The 25,941-nt window shown below is 37.0% G+C and overlaps 1 protein-coding gene across 8 annotated transcripts; it reads left to right on the top strand.

Annotated features, from left to right (window-relative positions):
- The first annotated feature begins 59 nt into the window (after window positions 1–59).
- On the top strand, window positions 60–25,941 carry LOC141500221 (uncharacterized). 8 transcript variants are annotated; one of them, XM_074203212.1, is made up of 7 exons: window positions 100–181; window positions 7,573–7,614; window positions 8,573–8,640; window positions 9,721–9,788; window positions 10,401–10,575; window positions 11,138–11,251; window positions 21,703–25,941. In XM_074203212.1, the coding sequence occupies exons 3-7, from the start codon at window positions 8,595–8,597 to the stop codon at window positions 23,526–23,528; spliced, it is 2,229 nt and encodes a 742-aa protein (XP_074059313.1). In that variant the 5' UTR covers window positions 100–181; window positions 7,573–7,614; window positions 8,573–8,594; the 3' UTR covers window positions 23,529–25,941. The 8 variants fall into 8 exon arrangements, with proteins under 8 accessions (XP_074059317.1, XP_074059313.1, XP_074059315.1 ...); XM_074203210.1 differs by adding an exon at window positions 5,381–5,515 and having other exon boundaries at window positions 123–181; window positions 7,573–8,640; XM_074203211.1 differs by lacking the exon at window positions 100–181 and adding an exon at window positions 2,824–5,515.

Here is a 25,941-nt window from a genome sequence, read left to right as displayed (position 1 = left end):
CCTCCCCCGTCCCCGCCCCCCACCCCCACCCAGCGACCGCGGAGCCCATCGATCGGCCAAGGGCGAGCCTGTGGCCGCGAGCCTTCCAGGGCGCGACAGAGAGGTCCGCGCCCCGGGCCGGCCACCTCCAGTCTGAGCTTCGGGCGGTGCCGCCTGGCCGCCCGCGATCAGGATTTGGAAGGTGAGTCCTCTGGGCTCCTGGGGCCCTTCCACCCGCGGCGTCCCCTCCCCCACCCGCGGGGCCCCGCCCCCTCCTCCTCCCCCTTCTGCGAAGGCCCCGCCCCCTTGCTTCTTCCTCCTCCTCCTCCTCCTCTCTCCTCTAGGTTTCCGTCCCTCCCCCTCACCTAGTGGGTCACTTTTAACCCTTTCGCACCCGGAAAAAAAGGATCCGGGTCATGGGGTCCCTTTTCCCTTCTTTCCACTTTCCCAGCCACGGGGTCTCCTCCCCCCAATTCCGTCTCGCAGTACCCGGGAGTGGGCGTCCTGAGACGCGTTAACCCCAAGGGGCTCCTCCAGTGTATTCACAGTGTATCCATCCCCACCTTCAAGCGAGCGTGGATGATATGTAGGGTCAAGTTCATCTGGGGTTCATTACCGAGGCTGCTAATTTCACTCGTTGGTAATAGATGAGAAGCGTCATTGATTGCAAAGTGAAGTTAGAGGCACATAAAGTTCAGTGGGTGTCAGATCAGATCAAATCAGCGACTTGAGTAATGAAATACAATGTATCAATATAATTTATATATATTATAGTTTACATATTACATAATTATAACTTATAATATAATAAATAATATAAAATGTATAAACATAACATAATTTATATATTATGTAGTTATAATTTATACTATATGTATAATATAATAAGTAATATAAAATGTGTACATAAAATGGAATAAAAGTATGCACCAGAGACTTATGTAACCAAAGTTAAAAAGTTTGGCCGTGCCGCCGCTCTGGGTAGGACATAAAGTGAAGTTCAAATTGAAATGTGTGAAAGACTGTCTGAGCTGCTAAAACTGTTTCGCGCCGCAGATGTCAAGGAAAGCTGCTCGTTTTTCTGCAAAATCGGGGCACGTGACGTTTGAGTTGCCTGGAGAACTAACAGCTCGACTCCTTATTGCTGCCTGGTTAATTTGTCATGAAGCCCCAGGCTTTGAAAAAAGAATGTTTTCCAGAGCACTTCTCAATCCTCAGGGAAAGGCTGTGCTATAAATTGAAGTCAACATTTGGAAACAACATTTGGAATGAAGCAAGCTCCTTCTTTTGTTTTTTGAATCAAGCCTTACTCCTTGATCCTTTGAAAATAGCTGAGACAGGGGCCCCTAGGTGACACAGTGGGATAGAACACCAGCCATGGAGTCAGGAGGACTCTTGACTTGAGACACTTAGTAATTACCTAAATGTGTGACCTTGGGCAAGTCACTTTTTACCTTGAAAAAAAAATTAAAATAAAATAGCTGAGAAAACTGGCACAATAATAAAGCAGTTGCAGAGATGCATCAGTATCTGATGAATGATGATGCTATTAAAAGCTTTTCAGCATCATTCTTCTTTTATCTGGATACTAGTTAGTAAAAACCAAATAAATGACGTTGTCCTCCATCTGTATTAGGGAAACAGATTTGCTTTGGAATAGATGGAAGAACATCTAAAAGTAATCCTAGAAATAATAATAAAATTGTGTATTTTTAAGTTTTCATTCCATATGAAAATTAAGAGAATTGTAGCTTATTTATATCATATGGATTATATGTAATATCTGAGTTGTGGTTTGGCTTAAAAAAACAGATTTAAAGGTATAGGTTGCTATTTCTGTGTTAATGCCAGCTTTCAATATCTGTTCATAATCAAACTACTTCGATTCATGAAGTAAAATAAATAGAATTGCAAAGGAAATTAACTATATTGAAATAAAGGTTTAACTTTTTTTTCCCATCCAAGTTTTTGGATCCCCTGAGATCTACCAAAGGACCAGCTGGTGGTCCATGAACAGAAGTCAAAGTTAAGTCAAAGAACTTTCCTTTTTGTTGTTGCTGAAATTTTTTTTTGTTTTTGCAAGGTAATGGGATTAAGTGGCTTACCGAAGGTCACACAACTAAGTAATTATTAAATATCTGAGGCTGGATTTGAACTAGGTCCTCCTGACTCCAGGGTGGATGCTCTATCCACTGTTGTTGCAATTTTAAAGCATATTATGAACTTGCAACAGATGGTTGCAATGAAATATAATACAATGAATAACATGGAATAAGTACTGTTGGGTATCATTGTTAAAACAAAATTACAAATTGTTAGTGTAGATTTTTATTTTATTATATGTATTTGTACCATTTTGATTTAATTTTTAAATAATGCCACAATAGAAGAGAGAATTTACTTAATTTGAAAGCATATCTAATACTGTTGCTCTTCACAATTTCTAGACCAAAGATCCCATAAAAATTAAATAATAATAATTGTATTAAAAGGTTTGCTGTGACATTTTTATCGATTTCTTTTACACACATACACATACACATTTATATTATAAAATATGTAAGTAGTTTTAAACTAAAAATACTGAAACCCTTCCCAAACAGGAGTGAAAAACTTTTTAGAAACATGTTGAAAAAAATATTAAAAACAAATAATATTCAGTACTTAACTTTTAAATTTTAATTTTTGAACACATTTCTCTTTATGGCCAGTAATACATATTTAGAAATAAAGATTTTGCTGGAGTTTTTTATTGTTTGTTTATTGATTGTCAATATTTTTAGAAATACCTGCTTTTTTTTTTAAGGTTAAAGATCTACTGTTTTCCCCCCATTCTAATTCTGTTAAAGCTTATATGTAGATTTTAAAATATAAAAATTCTGAATGAGTAAAAATAAATATGATACAATATAGCTAAAGGAGCAAAATTATTTCTGGCTTTCAAATAATATAATAAAACTGTTAAAATCTGCAATAAACATTATATTATAAATCCCAAGAAAAATTGAATATAAGAAAAATGTAACTTTTGTAACCTTTGTGATTATTGACCAGGTTTATTTCCTTTTGTTTAGTAAGCTTGACCTTGACTGGTCTTGCAGAATAAGATTGTTGTTAATTTTACATATTAAGTACTTCTTTTCTGTGTTAATTTTTATTATAATAATTAATTATACTACCATAAGACCTAATAATATCTGTAAAAGATGAACTATGGCATAGAGATAAATGGGATAGAGATAAATGAAAGACCATTCTATCCTAGCAGGCATGATGTCTGGAGTTTCCTACATAAGGATGGCCCCTGGTCAGTTGACTATCCTAAAGAGCTGAAATGAACTTGTAATTACATTTGAAACCCTCTAAGTCACAGCTTTCACGTACAATGCGGGGTTTCTTAATCTTTTTTGTGTGTGTCATGAATATTTTTGGCAGTCTCATGAAGCCCATGAACTCCTCAGAATATTGTTTTTCAATTCATGAAGTAAATAAATAGGATTGCAAAGGAAATTAACTATATTGAATTAAACGTTTAATTTTTTTTTTCCCCATCCAAGTTTTTGGATCCCCTGAGATCTACGAAATGACCAGTTGGTAGTCCATGAACTTAAGAACTGCTGGTATATAATTTTGAATAATTAATGCTTATTATTTACTTGAGGCATTATAAAACTACACTTAAATTTATTGTTTCACTAAACTTAATTTTTTTAATAAAAAAAGGTATCCTGATTCTGAAGACCTTTTTAGCTATTATATTCATTTATGTTCCCCTTTTCTTCATGAGCCTGGAATTCTTCTATTCTGTACATCAACCCTATGAAGAGCCCCAAAATATAATTGGGGACTGATTTTGCTACAAGCCCTCTTTATCTTCCAGCCAAAGAAATGTTCTATCTCAGTGTTCCTTCACCAAATGTTTCTTGAAGTCTCCTGTAGAATGATACTGAGGTTCAGAGAGATCTGGCTTTTGCCTTCAGGGAATTTTTTATTTCAGTAGGGGAAGAAGAAAGTTATAGATAAATATAGTGTGAAGCAGAATATGATCATTGTAAAAGAGAAATGCAAATCTAAAAGTGCCATGGAGAGAGGGATCATTTCATCTGAAGTAATTAGGGAAGGCTTCAAGAAAGACATACCCGTGAGATGGGCTTTAAAGGATAGAATTTCTGCAGAATGAGGTTGGGCACAATAAGGTGATGATGAAGACAAGGAGGTGGTAATAGATTTACTGGGACAAAAGGTACAGGAAAAGGAATAGTTTCAGATAAAGCTAGAAATAAGACTGGTGTCAGATTGTGTTTTCAGGCCACATTAATGGGGGAGTAAGGAGCCTTTAAAATGTTTCAAGAAAGGAGATGACATATGCTTCAGAGATAATAATGTGACATCTTATATTACATAGATTGGAGAGAAAGGAAGGTGGACAGGAGAGAGAGAGAGAGAGAGAGAGAGAGAGAGAGAGAGAGAGAGAGAGAGAGAGAGAGAGAGAGATTGAGATTTCAGGGAGGAATAGAGGCAATAAAGGTCTGGACTAGCCCTGGTCTATGGGGATGGAAAAGAAATGAAAAGTGACAGATGTTGTAGAAGCAGAAGCTTGGAATTGTTGTGGGAGGAGAAGTCTATATTTTTGGCACCTACTTTTGGCACCTAACAACAATTAAGGTTGGTTACTTCATAATTTCAAGAAATGGAAGAAGGATGGGGTGAGCATATACCCTTCCCCTTCTGCTGCTTGTTGACCTTTGCTCTATTACTATCTGCTCCAACTCTTCCTTTGAAGTTCATGGCGATCCAATTATTCCTTATTTTCATGATTATTTTTCACTATTACCTACTTACCTCAAGGACATTTTCTCTTATGATCTTCCTCTCTACTACATATTTTGCTATCATTCTCAGAGACTCTAGTCATTTTAATTATTATTCTCATATCCTAGAATCATAGACTTCAACTTTCTCAACTTCTTTGATCTCGATTTCTATTTCAGCTACCTACCATTCTATCTCATTTTCATATAGAATTAATTTGTAGATCTTTACCTCTAAAATTCTCCTTTCTGAGCACAGTCTTTTCTTGATTTCTTTCAACCTTATTCTTCTTCTCATAGAGAAGAGAAACCTTTCATTCTTTGATTCCTTCTCAGTCCTTGTTCTGCTTTAATTTTCCTCTCTAATCAGTTATCAACCAAGGTTCAGCTATTTTCACATTACATTTTCTTTTACCCTAAATTCTTTGGCTCCCTTGACCTTCTGCTATTCCTGGGTTGGTAGCTACCAACTCTGGTGCACTCCCATCATATGTCTTTTTTATTCCTTTTCTCCCTGGAGAAACCATGCTGATTCACTGCACTATTAAACTGTCATCCAACCTCTCTTTTAACATGCTATCTTTTATTAGGGAAGGGAATTTATGAAGTACCTACATGTGGCCGACACTGTGCCAAGCACATTGATCAGAATCAATCCTGGATGATTTGAAAAACATAACAACAGAAATAACCTTGTTTAATGTCCCTGAGATCATAAGAATCAGGTGAGTCATAAAACAAGGAGATACATACAAAGATATCTTTACTGTAATGGAGGAGAATCCAGTACAGAGCCCAAGTCAAAGAGTATTTTCAGGGCATGGTGAGATCTCCAAATGCTCCTGTTCAGGGATGGCAATTTGCTTGTTTCTTTAAGCCCTGAAATACTGTAGAACTTCCTGACTGGGGATCTCAAACCACTCAAAAGAATTTGACCTGGCTACCTTCATAGGAAAAATGAAGTAGAAAAGTAATGTCTTATTTCCTAGATTGTGATTTGAAATTGGATGGACAAACTGTAGATATATCAGCATCCAAGACCACAGATATATTTTGCTGACATTTTCAGAGAGTATAGTTGTCACTTTATTATTCTAATACCCTAGAAATACATATCTTTAACCTTCTCAACTTCTATGACCACCTGATTTGGGCCCAGAATTAAATATGAGGAGAATAGTTTGGATTACCCTTTAGGAAATTGAAGAACTACTTTAATCACCCTCACCTTCCCCTAGAAGTAAAGGCCCAACTTTTTCATACCACATTCTATCATTGTGTCTGAGAGACATGGGATATAACTGAAAAATGAATATCTCATATTGGGTGATGAAGATGTGCAGTGGTAAGTATGAGCCAATTGTAATGTCATCAGGGAGGAGCTTTGAAGATGAGAAGTTAGAAATATCATGAGAAAAATGAAATAGAAGAAGAGGTATTGGTCCTGAAAGGACCCGAAAGTTGCCAGATAAATAACCAGTGAGTGTTCTTTCTGACTGGTAGTCTCATGATAAAAGAAATTGAGGAAGGACTCCAGCATATTGGCTGGACCCTGTAGCAAATTTATGGGAGGACTAGAGTAAATATAGCTGGGTTGTGATCTGGATTGAAGGAAAATTCGTCTATGATATCACAGATTCATTTTGAATATCAAATAGGTTTAGTGGAAAGAATATTGGACATGGAAACAGAAGACTTATATTTGGATTCTAGCCCTGTCATTAGTTTTGTGACTTTTGGCAAGTTATTTAACATCTCCAAACCTTAGCATCTTCATCTTAAAATAGGCATACTACTAACTATACTATTTGTATCATGGAATTCATGGAATTACCATACAAATTTTTTTATATTTTAAAAATATTTATTTACATATTTTGAAGTTCCAAATTCTCACCCTCCAAGCTGCTTCCTGACCCATTGAGAAGGCAAGCAATATGATACCTGTTATAAAAATCCATGGGATTATTGTGAAGATGATGAAAATTTGCAAACTTTGAAGTATTGTGTCAATGTAAAACATGTATATTTCTCATAGCAACTGTTCCAAAGCTTTCTTTCTTAGTCCTTCACACACAGCTATTCTTCCTTTCTTTTTACTTTTTTTTTTTTTTTTTTTTTAGGTTTTTTGCAAGGCAAATGGGGCTTAGTGGCTTGCCCAAGGCCACACAGCCAGGCAATTACTAAGTGTCTGAGATTGGACCCGAACCCAGGCACTCCTGACTCCCAGGCCGGTGCTTCATCCACTGTGCCACCCAGCCGCCCCTCTTCCTTTCTTTTTAAAAAAATATTTATTGGGGCGGCTAGGTGGCACAGTGGATAAAGCACCGTCCCTAGAGTCAGGAGTACCTGGGTTCAAATCTAGTCTCAGACACGTATTAATTGCCTGGCTGTGTGGCCTTGGCCAATCCACTTAAACCCATTTGCCTTGCAAAAAAAAAACCTAAAAAAAATTTATTTTCCCAATTACATGCAACAGTAGTTTTCAACAATCATTTTTTTACAAAGTTTTGAGTTTCATATTTTTCTCCCTCCCTCCCCCCCTTCTCCCAACAGAAAACAATTTAAAATAGGCTATACATGTATAACCATGCTAAATAGAGATCCATAGTAATCATGTTGTAAAAGAAAAGTCAAAGCAAAATGGGAAAAACATTAGAGAAAAAAACAAAATACACAAGATAACTTAAAAATTGAAGTTCTACATTTGAACTCCATAGTTCCTTAACTGGATATGGATGGTATTTTTTTTATCATAAATATCCTTGCTTTCTTTAATCAGATGACTTCACCTTCTGTCCTGAGGAGATTGATCCCATCTGATGTGAGTTCCTCTCCTGTTTTATCTATTTCTAAACCTATCCTCACCAAAGACTCAGAATTTCTGATTGGAAAAGAATCTCAGTAGTTAGTCTCCTGGGGGAGAATCCCTGAATCCCTTAAATACTCTGTGTGTGTGTGTGTGTGTGTGTGTGTGTTTTACTTCTCTTCTACTTTTCATCCTTTTGGTGCTGAGCAAAGCAGGCTAATCTCACTTCCTCATGATAGGTCTTCTAGCCTTAAATAACAACTATCATGTGTCTCCTAAACCTTTTTTCCCTCCAGGTTAAATGTGTCCAGTTTCTTCAAGCTTTTTTTTCATGAAGTATGATCTCTCATGTTCTCACCAATAAAAAAAAATGACTAGTATTTACATAGTGCCATATATGTACACATAGACAAAGACACAGATATTGACACTGATATATAGACACACGCAGACACATATACCAGGCACTGTATCAAGTCCTTTCAGATGTTATTTGATCTTCACAACAACCCTGTGAGGTAGGTACTATTATTATCCTCATTTTACAGTTGAGTAAACGGAGACAGGCAGATGTTATGTGACTTGCTCATGTCACAAACCGTAAGTATCTGAGGTTATATTTGAACTCATCTTCCTGGCCCTTGGCCTAATGTGCGATTCATTGAGCCATTTAGCTACCTTGGTCCCCTCTTATATTCTTGTTTGCTTACATTCTTTCTAAAATGTAGCATCTGCAATTTAATTTAATATTTCAAAGCAATGCTTCAGTTCACATTACTTATGATGGAATTAGCCTTTTTGGCTCTCATGTTACTGTTCTGTTGGGTCATATTGAACTTTAAGTCCACTAAAATCCCCAGTTATTTTTCACATGAAGCATTGAATATATATACAATACTTGTGTAATTTGTGCCCAAGTACAGGACTTTACATTTATCCACCCCATCTTTTAAAATTCAACCCATCTTTCTAGCCTTTCTGCGATCTTCAAAAAAATGCTAGAGAATGGGAGGAATGCCACCAGACTGCAACTCAAACACTGTATGTACCATTTTTTTTTTAACAGTGAAAGAGATAGGTTAGGAACTTGAAGTCACATGGCTAGGGATTTAGGTTCTCTCAACTTAAAAATATAAAATTCTTCCATTATACCATACTGCCTTAGATATGGTTATAATTGATGGAATATATAGTCCTTCATATGTATTGGACTCTGAAATGTTTATCAGATGAATGCATAAAGCTATCAGAAGTCTGTTTTTTTTAATGATTAAGCCTTGGTTATCTTAACATCTCTCATATCTTCTTTTCACTAATGCAGTACCATTCTAACATCATCATCTTTTGCCTGGACTATTGTAATTGCTTTTCAATTAGTTTCCCTGTCTCAAGTCTTTCCCCTCTCCAGTCTATCCTCAGTGCCAGTGATTTTCCTGTTTTCCTAATTTTTGGACCATGTCACTCCATTACTAAGTAAACTTCAGTGGTTCTCTTCTAGGATCAAATAGGATTCCCTTGTTTGCCATTTACATTTCCTCACAATTTGATTGTAACCTACCTTACTCGCCTCCACACACGTTGCAGTCCAGTCAGATTGTGCTGTTCTTCATATAGGACATTCCACCTCCTGCTTCCTTGCTTTCATATTTGCTGTCCCCCATGCCTGAAGTACACACTCACTTCGCCTGCATCCCTCAAGATCCTTAGTTTTCTCAAACTCAACTTAAGTACTTCCTCTTACATGAAGTCTTTATTAACTTCACTAATATAATTATACCTTCCCCTCATGCCAAATTATTCCCCAAGTTCTTTCACATGTATTTTGCAGATACTTATATATGTATATATGTTGTCTCTGATAAGATGTATGCTTCCTTAAGGGAGAAATTGTTTTGTTTTTGTCTTTGTATTCCCAGCACCTGGCATAATGTCTGAAACTAGTAGTTATTATCTAATAAATGCTTGCTCATTAGTTGATTGATTTAATTTTAGTCAGGGCTTTAAATGGTTCCTCATTTCCCTGAAGCACTGGTAAGGAGGATCAGAGAGTCTTAAGGTTAGGTAGAAGAGAAAGCACAGGACAGTATTGGTCTCACTCAAGATTTCCTTCTTTCCGCTCAGTCCCTTCTTCCAGAGGGCACCTAAGAGATCAGGTGATGGCAGATGAACTTCTTCCACTCAGATCTCAGGTAAGTTTTTTCTTCCTGAGATCCCATTACTACTGACTCTAGACAACTCAGTTATGTTCCCTTGCTAGAGTTTCTCTAGCCAGCTACTTTCCTGCACCTCCCACTTCAAACCCAGGGAAATAAATCTTTATTCCTTCCCTTGGGGTTAGGGTCTCCATGAACAGAGCTCATTGGTTCTCTAGGCTACTTTTCACTCAGTCTTCAGAAATATACTTACTGTCTTTGCACAGTAAGACCTGGGGACCTCCTCTGTAACTTACCAAATTGAAGTTAAGTCTTGAGGTAGGAGGTTTTGTTTTTAAAAAATTCATCCTTTCCTTTTTTTTCTGAATTCATTTTTGTCTCTTAGTCCTTTCTTGAGGATCTCTCAAAATGTATATCCAAGCCTACATATCTAGATGCACACATATTTTCACACTTTCATAGTGTTTCATAGACCTCTGCAGAACATCTGCTTCATTAGATTACCTTCCAATGTTTTCAAGAACTCTTTCCCTATAGATCTTTTAAACACTTAACAGCCAATATATTGCATAGCCAATTCTTGTTCAGGAACAGGCCTCTGCCTTCCTCACCAACTCTGACTTTCTATGATTGTATGATTTACCCTAGGGCCAAACACTGGGATTATCACTGGGCTGCCACAGGAACATATTTCAGGCAACTTTGATGTTTGAAGACGTGGCTGTGTATCTTACCCGGGAGGAGTGGAGCCATCTGGGTCCTGCTCAGAGAAATCTCTACAGGGATGTGATGCTGGAGAATTATGGAAATGTAGTCTCTCTGGGTAAGAATTTCCCTAGGACTTAGATCCAAGTTCCTTTCTTTCTTGTTTTGTGAATCAGTGTAGGGCATAAAATTTTTTTATTAGGTTTGGACCTGAGGATCAGGGATTACAGATTTCTAATCCTTTTGAGGTTTGCAAATAAGAAAGTTCTGTTTACCTATGGCAGTTGATAGACTTGGTATATTTACAATTAGAAAAAGATATTCCTTAACTCTAATCAAGTCTCAGTTCTTTGTAAAAAAAAAAACTCATACTTCTTCCTGATTTAGGACCAGGCATCTCATCTGGAATCTAATTTAGAGGTTCTAGCAAATGAAACCTTTCAGCCTTTAAATTTGTGGGTAGCACAGAATTAGTTCATTGCCTCATGTACCCATATCACCACTGGGATCACAGTTTCAAGATTCCATCCAGAAATTTATTAAGATTTTTCTCGGCTCTTCTATCATGGACTTTTTTTTTCTTCTCACCTACCTGAAAATCCAGGGTCTGGAATTGAACTTGGTACAGCTCTGTATATCCAGAACAAATCACTGGGCCCCATTTCCTTCCCCATGCACAGGGTTTCCAGTATCCAAACCAAATGTGATCTCCCAGCTAGAACGAGGTGAAGAACCATGGATCCTAGACATTCAGGAAGTTGAGGGAAGAGAACTGCTGAGAGGCAACTGTTCGGGTGAGTGTAGTATCTTTATTCAGTCATTGAAGACACACATTTACTGATTATCTCCTGTGTGCTCAGTGGTACACTGGGGCACAGTGGTTAGGTCTTTAGTTCAAAGATGTAAAGAACAAATTCTCTTTGGAAGAGTATGCATTGTATATGTATCTTCACAGCAGAAAACCTCCCCAATGATAGATACAATTTTAAATAAAGTTACTGTCTGATTCTTGCTCATTCTTACTCTCTGACCAAACATATAGTAATCTTTTTAACCTGCTTTTTGTCCCTGGCTCACAGAAATTTAGTAGAAACTATTATTTGGTCTTATTCTCTTAGAAGATATTTTTCTTTCTATCCTTTTTTTTGGTAGGCAAAAAAGATTGGATCTGTGATTTCATTGGTTCAGAGAATTTCCATTTACATAAACTTCCACTGATGTAGAACAACAATTCAAGAGATAGGAAATTGGTTACTCCATTTTGGGCCTGCTGTTATCATCAGAAAGTATTTCCTTGTGCTAAAATGTAATCTGGCCCACTGTAACTTCTGCCCATTCATTTATTCATTCATTCAGTTCATCAAATATTCGCTAAATGCCTACTATGTGTCAAGCATTAGAAATACAAAGACAAAAACAATAATTACTCTCTTCTAGAGTCATAGTTTTCTAAAGAAAATATTTAATTTTATACTCTAGAATCAAAATAACTAAATCTAATCTTTCTTCCATGTAATAAATCTCCAGGTATTCGAAGAGAATGCTCATGTTATTCCTAGGTCTAGATCTAGTGAATGTCCCTATTTCTTTCAGTTGACACTTATAGGACATAGTTTGTAAAAATCTCTTCACTATGTGGGTAATTTTTATTGGGCTATATCCTAGTTTCTCAGTGTATTTCCTAAAACATAGTTTTCTAAACTAGACAAAATAATGTAGATGTAGTCTAATCAGGGCAGCAATGCAGTAGTGATAATAACCTTCGTTTTACTGGATATGACATAGTAAGATAGCTGAAAACTGCATTTAGTTTTTTAGCTGCTTCATCACATTGCTGACTCATATTGGGCCTGGGGTCTATGAAAATCTTCACTGTTTTTCCCATTAGCTACTTTCTAGTCAACTGGTTCTTTCTATACTTGTACAGTTTTTTTTAAAGAAGGCAATAGGGTTAAGTGACTTGCCCAAGGTCACATAGCTAGGTCATAAGTGTTTGAGGCTGGATTTTAACTCAGGTCCTCCTGACTCCAGGACTAGTGCTCTATCCACTGTGCAACCCATCTGCCCTACAGTTTGGTTTTTTAATCCAATTGAAGGACTAGATACTTAAAAAAAAATTTAATCTTAATAACTTCAGCCCACCATTCCAATCTTTTGAAATCTTTTTTGGATCTCAATTTAAATAAGTAAACTTAAGTAAGCAAGAATTTGCTAAGCACTGCAAATGCAAAGAAAGGGCAAAAACAGTACCTTCCCTTAAGGAGCTTATACCCAAATGTGGGAGTCAAATTGTACATAAATAGGCATATATGTAAGATATAGGATACAGATGGCAGATAGGCTTAGAAAGGACCATAATTTGGTCATCTACTCAATGGGGACCTCTAATGTGAAGCATTGAGCTGTTTGCCTGGGTTTTCTGGGGGTAGCTTTGGCTCCTTATTCCTTGTTCTTGTCTCTTGTTGTTGCCAACTCTTTCTTGGTACCAACTTCTAGCCACTACTTTCTGATCCCTTTTTATGTTCTTGTTCATTTTGTGTTCTTATTTTTTATAATCCTTGTTCAGTCTAAAATTTAGTGTTTATAAGACTATTCTTAAGATCCACATCACTCTTTTGTATTTTCTTTGTTCATAAGTTTCTTTTTATATATCCTTTAAAATTTTTAGTTTATTAGAGAGGTCTTTATACCATAAGATAATAGATTTAGAATTGAAAGGGATATCAGAGGCCAACTCTCTCATTTTACAGATAAGAAAATGGAAACCACAGGAAATTAAGTGACTTTCTTGAAGTCACATAGGTTGTAAGTATAGTTATGGAATCTGACCCTAGGTCCCCTCACTCTAGAGACAATGCTCTTTCACCTATACCACACTGCTTCCCATTCTTGTCATTTTCCTCCTTATATCCATTCACAATTATATAATTGGTATTTAATAAGAATCTCCTTTTTTTACTGTATGCCATTTTTCTTCTGGAATCTCTGGTTATGGTATATCTTCTCTGTACTTTATGGAATATGTCTATAGTCCAGACTGAATGTCTGATTAGGCTATTTACCTATTAGTAAACAAAAGGAAGGCAGCTGGGAAGAGTGAGTGCAGTGGGAAGAGTGCTGGACCTGGAGTCAGGATGACTCATTTTCCTGAATTTTAATTTGACCTCAGACACTTACCAGCTATGTGACTCTGAGCAAGTCACTTTACCCTGTTTGGCTTGGTTTCCTCATCTGTAAAATGAACTGGAGAAGGAAATGGTAAAACACTCCAGTGTCTCTGCCAAGAAAACCCTAGATGGAGTCACAGAGAATCAAACACAACTGAAACGATTGAACAATAGCAACAAATGAAAAAAAGCCCTAGGTTGACATTTCAGCTTTCCAGTTGTGAATGGGTTCCACATCACCAATGATTTCCTCCCCCTTGATTGATGGATAATTAAGTCAAGAACAAACATTTATTAAGCACCTTCTGTGTGCCACGAAGAAATAAAGACTGTTGAAACCAGAACTCACAGTCTAATGGGGAGGAAGGAAATGAAGGCAGGAAGGTCAGTGCTATCATTATCCTTATTCTACAGTGGAGGAAACTGAGGCAGGTAGAAATTAGGATAGCTAGTAAATATCTCAGGCTGGATTTGAATGCAAGTCATCCAGACCTTGTCCACTGTCCTGCCTTGTGGCTTCTAGTTCCCATGTAATCAAACTTGTACAAATAAGATCATGATTACAACAACAGCAGCACCTAGCATTTGTACAACATTAATATGTACCAGGCACTATGCCAGATGCTTTACCGTTATAATCTCCTGTGAGCCTCCCAGTAACCCTGAAAGGTAGGTGCTCTTAATAATCCCTGTTTTAAAGATGAAGAACCTGAGACAAAGAGGGTTAAGTGACTTGCCCAAGGTCACACAACTAGTTAAATATCTGAAGTTGGATTTGAATTCAGGTTTTCTTGTTCCCAGCCCAGAGAGGACTAGGAAAGGTTTTTTGCAGAAGATAGTAAGATTTTTAACTAAGACTTGAAGGAAATTAGGAAGTCAGCATTTGTGGATTGATGAATAGTGAGAATGGGAATGATAAAAGGGCTAATCTGTTGGAGAAGAAGGGGTGGAATGAGACCAATTGTTTATATAAAGGGGTTCATCTTAGCTAAGAGAAAGGTCTCGTCTTCACATGAGACAGAAGTGAAGGACAAAATACTGAAGGAAGGACATCTGAGTCATGAGATGAGGAGAAGAGGAAAAGATGGAGTTCCTGGCGAATGTCCTGACCTTTTTCAATGAAGTAAAAGAGGTTTGAGGAAGGAAGAAAAGTTCCTGGAGTTGGGATAGAGAACTGAATCATTGCCTTGCAATGGCGAGAACCCAGTTGAGAATATGTAGCATAAATTTGTAGTGGACCCAGTCAATACCATTTTGTGTTTTTCTGTAGTTTTCATTCATCAGCATGTGAATAACAGTGTAAATAGTAGTTTATGAGTATATTCTAAGCCTGGAACTTGGTGATATGACAAGAGCACCAAGGGACTTGACAGAAGAAAGTGTAGAGATGAATTATTTCATGAAGGAGTCAGAATGGAGAAGGGAAGTAAATGTAGCCAATGCAGGGGTTGTGACCTGGGAAAGAACTGAGAGGTTGAGGGATTGGGGGTCATGGTAAGTACAAAGAACAGGGTTAAGGATGCAAGATCAATAAAGGAATTTCAGATTCCAGGACCATGGAACACTAGTTGATGGCAGCAAGATCAAGGATATGATTTTGACTCTATGTATATCTAAAGTGGACTTAAGTAATGGGAAATATTTTAAGAGAATATGCATATCATCCATTTATCCATTCATCCATTCATCCATCCATCCATCCATCCATCCATCCATCCATCCATCCATCTATCTATGTATCTATTTCCTTTGTTGGGGACAAAAATTGGGGAGGAGAGAAAGACTGTGAAGCACACACTGAATTCATTGAAAAAAGAAGAGTGTCCTTGGAGGTCAGGAAATAACAAGTGATCAGAATCTTGATTATATAATAAATATGGATTGAATGAATCTCAAAAGAGGAGAAGATTTCTGAATAGTGGAGATAGATGTGAAGTCTGGGAGTGGAGATGAGAAACAAGGAGTATTTTATCTCTCCTACCGTGATTTTGGGGATAGGAATGAAAGTACAACTGTTGCTGGAAAAGGAAGCTTGTAGAAGGGAGCCAGGTCCTACAAAGTGAATGGCAGCGTGTGTTTGTGTGTGTGTGTGTGTGTGTGTGTGTGTGTGTGTACCTATCTATATCTGTCTGTCTATCTATCTATATATCTGGCTCTCATCTCTTTCCTAAATTCCATTCTCATATTACCAACTTACTGCTGGGTGTCCTGTAGGCATCTAAAAATCAACATATCTCAAACGTGACTCATATTTTTCTCTAAAACCAGCCTTTTTTCCAAACTTCCCCATTTCTGTTGAAGGGAGTTGACTGCATAGAGATAATAACTGAATTCTTGGGAGCTGATGAGATCACCAAGGAAGAGAGTATAGTTAGGAGAAGAAGGCCCAGGACGAAGCCTTGGGGACACCTACTCTTCATGGGTGGCAGGAGGATGATAATCCAACAAAAGAGACTCAGGAACATTCAGGTAAGAGGAGAGACTGAAAAAAGCAATGTCATAGAAACCAAGTGAGGAGAGAGTAATTAGAAGGAGGCAGTGATAATATTAAAAGTTGCAAAGATGTCAGATAGGATGAGGACTGAGAAGCAACCATTTAATTAAGTAGTTACATGATTGTTGTTCCCTTTAAGGCAGAATTTACTTAAAGTGGTGAGATCAGAATCTGAATTGCAAGTGATTGAGGATTATTAGAGATGAGGGAAGAAAGTTACTTGTGTAAAACTATTTGGGAAAGAGACAAGAGATACAGGATGATAGAAATACAGTGGAGTAAAGAAAGTAGTTATTGAAAGTATACATAAAAGAAATCTACCCACTTCCAGACAGACTCCTAAGCTTCCCTGGATCCACTTTGACTTGTTAGGGAAAAGCAATTTTATTACATACGGCTCCTTTATAACACTAGAAGAAAATGCAGTCTTTTGCCACAGAACATCACCATGATAATTTAGACATTTGTCTACCTGGACAAAATAGAAAAGGTTTATTTATTTATGCCCTGGAGGTTTTTGGTGCCCTGTACATATTAATTTTGTTATAAAATGTAAAATTCATGTATTGCTAATCAAATGAGAGGAAAAAATTAGACTGGTACAAGCAAGCATTCTCATAAACCCAGAAATTCTGAAAAATCCTAACACATAGGCCATCTCCCTTTTTTTGAGAGTTTGTAATTTGAGTTTCACAGGCAGCTCTCTGTGCTTTAGTAGGTAACTGAATTCAGAAGAATCTCTGGGAATTATTCTGTACTAGTCTGAAAAGTATTTTTCTACTCGCAGCCTATTCCAGTAGGCATCACTTTTTTCTTTTCTTTTCTAACAAAGTTCATCCTTCTCTACTTTTCACTTCCATTTCATCACCCTCCTTTCCCCCATTGAGAAAGCAAGAAAAGCAAAGCTGCAAACTTCTGTTTCAAGATATATAGTCAAGTAAAATTTTTCATTAGTGATATCTATATCTATTCATCTATTCCAATATAGATATATATTAATATGTAGTGGGTGAATACATTCATACTTATATATGTAAAGATGACTTGGGATACATGCACACACATAGATTTTTTTTTGGGTTTTTTAATCAGACAAGATCACTTTCTTACTCTCTCCCTGTTCTCCCCTACCTATCCTAATTGAAAACACAAGAAAAAACAAAAACCATTGCAAATATACCTAATCAGTCATAAGAAATTTCTATACAAACCATGTCCTAAAAATATTTGCTCATTCTGCTTTCTGAGTCCTTCATCTTTTTATCAGAAAGGTAGGGAATCATATTTTATCTGGAATCTTGGTTGGTCACTATGTGGATAAGAGTTTAGCACAATAGTTTTCTGTTGTTTACCAAATCTTGTTCATTTCTCAGTTTATGAGTACCCTATAAGATTGCCATCTTTTGCCACCTCAAAAAGAGATTTAGACATTTTTATATATTTTTAGAATTTGCTTTGTTTAGGACTAATTCCTCTCTAAGTCTACCATCTCTAATTCCCCCAACTCTATGTGTGTGCATGTGTGTGAATGTGTATTCTTCCTTCTTTTGACCAGTTCTGGTATGAGATTCAGATATTCTTTACCCTTTCTTCCTTGTTTCTAGGCATGTCTATTTACACATTGTTGTTTGTCCTTCATTCTAGAAGAAGACCATGACATCAGGGGAGGTGATGCCATGACAAGCACATGAATTGGATTTGAGTGGGGGGGGCAGCGGCTGTGCTAAGTCAGCAGCCTCACTTTCTGCTCCAGAGCCATCCTGGGTCCAGTGGCCAGATATGAATCAGGACTTCTGGAGATGGTCCTGGATGTGAGGCAATCAGAAATAAGTGACTTGCCCAAGGTCACATAGCTATCAAGTGGCAAGTGTCTGAGGCAGCATTCAAACATCTATCCTCCTGACTCCAAGGCCAGTGCTCTATCCACTATGCTATCTTAACACCTATGTGATCTTAGTGTCAGGTACTCAAAAACCTCCATGTATACTTTGGGGTTGAGCCAAACTCCCTGAGTGCAAAAACACATAGTTCACATTATTACCAAAGAAAATTTTATTGAAAGAAGGGGGAAAATAAATCAGTCTTATTAATGAAATTTGTGTACATATCTCTAATAATTTATAGTTTTTAGTATGAGTAGAAATGGTGATATTCCAGATTACATTGGGGAAGGGAAGAGAATAGAAGCAAAGACACCAATTAATAGGCTATTACAAAGGTATAACTGATAGCTCAGGTGTGCAGTGGATAGAGTACTGGACCTGGAGTCAGGAAGACATCTTTCTGAGTTCAAATCTGGCCTCAGATACTTAGTAGCTGTGTGACCCTGGGCAAATAACTTAACTCTGTCTCAATTACTTAACCTTATTTGCCTCGATTTCCTCATCTATCAAAGGAGTTGGAGAAGGAAAGGTATTCCAGTTCAGTATCTTTACCTCCAACTGAGATCATAAAAAGTCAGACATGAGTGAAAAATGACTGAACAGCAACTGAGAGGTGTTGGGGGCCTGAATTATAGTAGTGACCAACTGAATAGAGGGAAGAAAAAAGTGGTGTTCGACTATGTGGGGATTAGAGAGCAGCCAAAGATTACTCCAAGGTTATTAACTCAGATGACTTGAAAGACTGCTGGTGCTATCAGCAGAAATGAGAAATTTGGAAGGGGCACTAGTTTAAAGGGAAAAGATAATGTGATTCTGTTTTGAATGTAGTTTTATATGTCCATATATTCAGATGGAGACATCCGGCTGGTGGCTAATGATATGAGAATAAAGTTCATTAGAAAGATTTGGATTATTTGTATGGATTTAAGGAGTCATTTATATAAAGATGATAATTGAACCCATTATAGTAGATAAAGAGAGAAGGGAATAAACATTTATGTAGGGTCTTCTATGTGGCAAGCACTTTGTTAAATGATTTACAAATATCTCATTTTATCAAATTACTTAGGAAGAGGGACTAGAGAAGAGGACTGGTGACCCAGTCTAGAGGGACATCAGTATTAAGGGATAGGAAATAGATAATGATCCAGGGAAGTATCTTGAAAATGACCATCTGACAGTAATAAGAGAAACAGAAGACAACAGTATCCCAGAAACCAAAGGAGGAGAGAATATTCAAAGAAGGAGGGATGGTCAACAGGGTCAAAAACCAGAACTATCAAAAAGCCTGATAACTGAGGAAAGGCCATTGGAATTTAGCAATTAAGAGATCATTAGTAGGTCTGGGAAGAGCTATTTCATTAAAGTGGTAGGGTAGAGTTGTAATTCAGGTAAGACTTCAAAGTGTTGAGTGCTTCAGAGGTGAGTAAATGGAGGCAAAAAGTTATAACTTTTTCTAGGGACTTGACAGAAAAAGAAAGAAATGATCTAGGATGGTAGTTTGACAGGATTGCAGGGTCAGATCAGAGGATACCTGGCCATATTTTTATGCAATGGGAAAAGAACCTGTAGTTAGGAAAAGGTGAAAGGTGAGAAAGAAAAGGCATGTTCTCAGGGGAAAGGGATGACGCTCTGAGAGGAAATGAAGAGTGATATCAATAGTAAGGAGGGCTACCTTTGAGAAAAAGTGAAGCAAAGAAGGAGAGGATGAGAGAAGTTATAGAGAATTTTTGAAGTGCTGACTAGGAGATAAGAGGTCACGCATCAAATGGCTTCAGTTTTCTGTGGAAAAGAGAGTCATCTGCTTATAGAGAAATAAGGGTGAAAGTGGCATATGATGCTTGAGGAGAGAGGCAAAGCTTTCGCCTCAAAGATCATGATTGGCAGACATGGAATAATAGTCAATCATGGAAGAGTAGAGGGATAGTTGAACAGCCCTGATGAGCTCCCTGAGATTAGATTAATATGAATTTGTAATGGACCCAGGTATCATGACTGCATGGCTGCTTTAGCAGCAATCAGAAGCATGAGATAAAGGAAACCATATGATGACAGTGAACCAGCACTGAGAATTAGCAGGATATGAATGATAGTAGGAAAAGGAAGTATGGGATTTGAGGGTAAAATAAAGCACTTAGCTGAACTGGGATTGACACAGAATCAAGATTTTGAAGGAAGGAGAATGAGATTGGGTCAAGAGAGCATGTAGAGATGGAAGGATTAGTAAAGGAGTGAGATATAAAGATAAGTAATAGAGTGGAGAATTTCAGTGTCATGAAAGTAACATGGTCTGGATCGATGGTAAATTTTAACATTAGACTGCCCTTCTAGGTGACAGAAGTGGAATAAAGATGCAGGTTATGAGAGAGTTTAGGAAATTAAAGAACTGGGCAGACAAGACATTATATAAGGGGAACAGTTGTCATGGAGGAAACCATGAGCTAAATACTTATATTTCTTAGAGTAAGGAGAGTGACCTGGAGGCTAATGGAAGATAGTAATAAGGATCCTGGATAGTGTGATAAAGACAACTAGAATGAAGTTTAAAGGAGGAGTTTCAGAGTTAAGATTGAAAAAAGTCTAAAAGAAGCAATAGTGAATAAGGAATAGGCCAACTTTTCTTTTGTCCTGAGGGACATTAGAAAGTAAATGGATAGCACTGTTGAGGAATCTAATTTCTAGTGAAAACTAGTTTTTATGGGAAGAATGTGAATTTTAGCTGAGAGCTAGTTTAGTGATGGGGGTCCAGGGATGATAAGGAAAGAGAGAATAGGGAGAGGAAGGTTAGGGCTAAGCTGGGTCAGGATGAAAATCTAGGGAATAGTAACAGGGTCAAGTAATTTTTGCTTTAGCAGACTTCATTTGAATCACAGTGATGAGTTGAATAGGAGGAAAGAATGTTCTAACCATAAGAAAATAGTTTCCCACTCTGCTGAGTTCTGAGATAATGAACCAACTTTCTGTGTTCATTCATGGGATCTGGGGCAGGATGGATCAGGACTTCAATATTGGATAGCAAGCCCAGTAAGTATCCCAGAAACCTGATTGCCTCACATGCATTGTTAACTCTATGACCTGAGTGGTCACATCGGGAAGGAAATTAGGGCAATAGTAGGATTTCCAAAGTTACTAACAAACTGAAGGACCATTTGGTGAATTACATAAGGGGAAAAATTCTCTTTTAATTTCAGTTAGTATTCCCTGAGTTTTTTCTTTTTTCTAGTAGATCAGCTCTTATGATCCAGAGCATGGTCACCTAGGCTGCTAGGTTCTCAGGTGAAATGAGTGAGGTCAAATTGTGAGTATTCCTTATTGGCTTTTCTTCTCTGCTTGTCATGGCTGCTTTGCAATCAACTCTTTTTCTTTTCTCCAGTCTTTCCCAGTGACTTCCCTTGCCTTTTACTCAGCATAGCTACAAAGGGATATTGTTTGTTTTCTCAGTCATCAAAATGGAAAAGGAAGAATGAAGATTTATTTGCTCTTCAATTCAGTTAGTATTTGTTGATCAATTGATATCCAGTTTGCATATATGAAGCCATTTTAGCATATCTGAGAAGATAGACAGGAACCTCATTTATAAGCAGAGCATATGAAATAAACATACCCCATCCTCATCACTCTCTGGGTTATCTGTCCCATAGATCCTAAGACCTTATTTCTTGTTGATTTTTAATATTTTTATTTTATATTTATTGTTTTAGATTGTGAATCAAGGACTGAGAAAAATGAACTGTCTCCAAAGCAGGAAATTTCTCAAGAGGTAGAAACACAATGGTCAATTTTGGAAAGACTCACAGGGAATGCTCCTCAGGGATCCAAATGGAGAGAAGCCTATGAATTTGAAGGAAGACCAAAGGAAAATTGGGAATCCTCTGTAGGGAGGAAGCTCCTTTCTCATGAGATAGGTATCAGGACAGTTCCAGTGATCCATCAGACATCTCCAACTGGAGGGAGAGGCCAAGAATTTGGACGAAACTTCAGGCTGGCTTCTAATTCTAACCCTGTTCAACTTCAGAGAGATCCTTCAGGAGGGAGGCTACAGCAATGGGATGAAATGGGTCAGAGATTCAAACAAAATTCAGATTTAATTAAATATCAGAAAGATTATGCAAAAGAGAAACCTTGTGATAATTCTGTATATTGGAAACAATTTGGACAGAGCTCAAATCTTATTGAACATCAAAAAATTCACAGTAGAGAGGAAATTTATGAGTGTAATGAATATGACAAACACTTTATCAGAAAGTCTTTACTTATACAACAACAGGGAATTCATACCGGAGCAAAAACATATGAGTGTAGTGAATGTGGAAATACCTACAGTAAGAAATCTCTTCTTAATGATCATCAAAAAATTCACAATGCAGGGAAACATTACCAGTGTAATGTATGTGGGAAAGCCTACAATAAGAAGTCTACATTTGTTGATCATCAAAAAATCCACACTGGAGAAAAACCCTATGAGTGTAGTGAATGTCATAAGTGCTTTATTAGAAAATCTTTGCTTATTCGACATCAGAGAATTCACACAGGAGAGAAACCATATGAATGTACTGAATGTGGAAAAGCCTGCAGTCAAAAATCTGCCCTTCTTGATCATCAAAGACTTCACACAGGTGAAAAACCCTATGAATGCAATGAGTGTGGTAAGCACTATATCAGAAAGGCTTTACTTATTGAACACCAGAGAATTCATACCGGAGAAAAACCGTATAAGTGTAATGAATGTGGGAAAGCCTATAGAAAAAAGTCAACTCTTGTGGATCACCAGAGACTTCATACTGGAGAGAGATCCTATGAATGTAATGAATGTGGTAAAATTTTCACCCAAAGCCTAAACTTTATTCAGCATCAGAGAATTCACACAGGAGAGAAACCCTATCAGTGTAGTGATTGTGGAAAACCATTCAGTCATAGATCTGCTCTTATTCAACATCAGAGAATTCATACTGGAGAGAAACCCTATGAGTGTAATGAATGTGGTAAAGCCTACTGGAGGAAGTCTACCCTTATTGATCATCAAAGACTTCACACTGGAGAGATACCTTATAAATGTAGTACATGTGGGAAGGCTTTCAGACATAGGCCATCTTTTATTGAACATCAGAAATTACATAATGGAGGCAAACATCACGAGTGTAATGAATGCAAAAAGCAATTCAGTACACGGGCATCCCTTATTCAACATCAGAGACTTCATACTGGAGAGAAACCTCATGAATGTAATGAATGTGGAAAAGCTTTCAGTCAAAAGTCTACTCTTATTGATCATCAGAGACGTCATAGTGGAGAGAAACCCTATGAGTGTAGTGAATGTGGCAAATGCTTTATCAGAAGAGCTTTCCTTATTCAGCACCAGAGAGTTCACACAGGAGAGAAACCCTATGAGTGTAAGGAATGTGGGAAAGCTTATAGAAAGAAATCTACCCTTACTAGTCACCAGAAAATTCACAGTGAAAAGAAACAAGAGTTAATTAATATTGAAAAGCCCTCAATCTTGAAGCCTGCTCTTATTGATCACCAGTGACTTCATATTGGAGAGATGTCCCATGAATTTAACAATGTAAATGACTTATTAGAAGGACTTTGCTCAATCATTAGAGAATTTCCATAGAAAACCTTATGAAAACAATGTGGGAAATACTTAAAAATACTTAAAAACATTTGCTTATTTGACATTCTAGAATTCACACTAGAGAGATCATGGAATGTGGGAAAGCTTTCAATCAGAATTTCAAACTCATTAGACATAAAATAATTCTCACAGGAGAGAAATCCGGTGTGTGTATTAGAGAAACCCAATACGTGCCTGGTCAGGGAAGCAGGGAAGCCTTTAGTGAATCTGCATCCTCTCATCAACATTTGAAAATTGAGAATGGAAAGAACCATCTGAGGGAAGTGAATATAAAAGACTTTAAAACCTTTAGTCAGAAACCTTTCCTTGTTCAACATCATAGAATTGCTAAGGAGAGAAATATTATCATAAGTGCTATGAATCCAGGGGAGCTTTCAGATCTAAGCTGATTTTGAACTCTAGCCAGTGCATACTTTCATAGATTTGTGATTACTTCTGCCCATACAGACTGACACTCCTCTATAACTTCTCATCTATGTTCTTCTATAAATCTTCCAAAGAATAGCCACCCACTGTACCAGAGGTTTTTTGATCCTTTTATTATCTTCAGGATACCAAATGTGCCACTCGGTGTGCCTCTTCGTTGTGTGTCATTCTCACTACCTGACTGACTAACCTTCTTTTCCAGGCATTTTATGTCTTCTATAATATTGTTTATACTACTTCTCTAATGTAAATCATGATTGGCAACATGCTGCTATGACTTCATTACTTTTTGAGTCACTTTTAATTTGGTATCTATTTAGATTATCGTGTTCCATAATTTTAAACCACATAATGTCTAGAATATTGGTTTTTCAAGAGATGGGTTGTTGCAATGGGAAGCTGTTGGGTTTTATTGAAAGCAATGTGCAGTTTCTCAAGTGTATCCCAATCCAGTGAGATCTCTTTCTGATTCCTAAACATATACACATAAATGTATGATGTATATATGTATCTCTCTGGGGGAGTATATAAATATATATATATGTATATATACACACACATACACACAAACATGCATACCTACATACATAGATACATACAAATAAAAAAATTGGACTAACATAATGCCTTCTCCCTTTCACTGCATGTCATAATCTGTTCAGTGTGTGTTTTTAGTCCACTTTGTTTTGGGGATTTAACTGATTAAATCAATTTCTTTTTTCATTACTGTAGATTTCACTTAAAATGCTTTATAGTATTCTAAAGCTTCATATAATTATTAGAGAAACATGCTATGACTGTAATGACTGAAAAAGCTTTCTGTGTGTCCTCACATTTAAGAGGAACTCAATAAGAGTTGGAAGTTCAGAAAAGCTTTTAGTCAGTATATAAATCTAATTCCATTAATAGCAATTATACAGATGAGAAGTTCTAATGAATGTGGCATAGTCTTTATTCTCAAGAGTATTTATTACTGAACACAAAATATAATCAGAGAAACCTCATGGGTGAAATAAAACCTTATGAATGAAATAAATATGGGAAAACTCTTCCTCTGCTCTTATTAAGTATGAAAGAATTCATAAAAAGGAAATATATGACTGAGTCAAGGACTTTATTTAGCTCATCAGTTGTATTTGACATAAAAGGAAAAATACTGAAGAGAAATCCTGTGACAGAGATAACAATAATGATTTACATAGTGGCAAAACTGGATCATAGACTCTCAGAATTGGAAGAGATCTCAAAGGGTATCTAGTTCAATAAAAAGAATCCCTTCCTTAGCATCCTTGACAAGTGATCATATGGGCTCCCTTTGGAGCTCTTCTAATATAAGAAACTATCTCCCAAGATTCACATATTCTACTTTTGACCATTCTAATTACAAGGAAATTTTTGCTTATATCCAGTCTAAATATTTGCAGCTTCCTATCATTGATTCTAAATAAAGTGGAACAAATCTAATCCTTCTTCCACATGACATCTTCAAATAATTAGACAACATTCTTGTTCATGCTGCCTGAACTTTTTGAACTCATCTTTAAATCACTTCTCAGATGTCACCACCATCTTGTCCATTCATTTCTGAATATTTGTCAGTGGGTTTTTTTTGTTTGTTTTTGCAAGACAATGGGTTTAAGTGACTTGCCCAAGGTCACACAAGCTAAGTAAATATTAAGTGTCTGAGGTCGGATCTGAACACTGGTGCTCTCTCTATTCACTGTGCCACCTAGCTGCCACATTATCAGTGTCTTTTAAAAAAATTGGCACTTAGAACTGAATGTAATACCTCAGATGAGATATGACTGCAGAAGACAGACTATCATATTGCTCATTTGGGGATGCTTAGACCAGTGGATTCTTAGAGCATTAACCCTTT

The sequence above is a fragment of the Macrotis lagotis genome, chromosome X (assembly GCF_037893015.1).
Source record: "Macrotis lagotis isolate mMagLag1 chromosome X, bilby.v1.9.chrom.fasta, whole genome shotgun sequence".
NCBI lineage: Eukaryota > Metazoa > Chordata > Mammalia > Peramelemorphia > Peramelidae > Macrotis > Macrotis lagotis.
Note: the sequence above shows the minus strand (reverse complement) of the source record. Positions and strands in the feature narration are given on the sequence as shown.

Coding starts and splice junctions, on each gene's coding strand:
- LOC141500221 (XM_074203212.1), top strand. CDS start 8,595: ATGCTAGAGAATGGGAGGAATGCCACCAGACTGCAACTCAAACACT. Junction 9,789..10,400: donor TTCTTCCACTCAGATCTCAG/GTAAGTTTTTTC, acceptor GATTTACCCTAG/GGCCAAACACTGGGATTATC. Junction 11,252..21,702: donor GCTGAGAGGCAACTGTTCGG/GTGAGTGTAGTA, acceptor TTATTGTTTTAG/ATTGTGAATCAAGGACTGAG.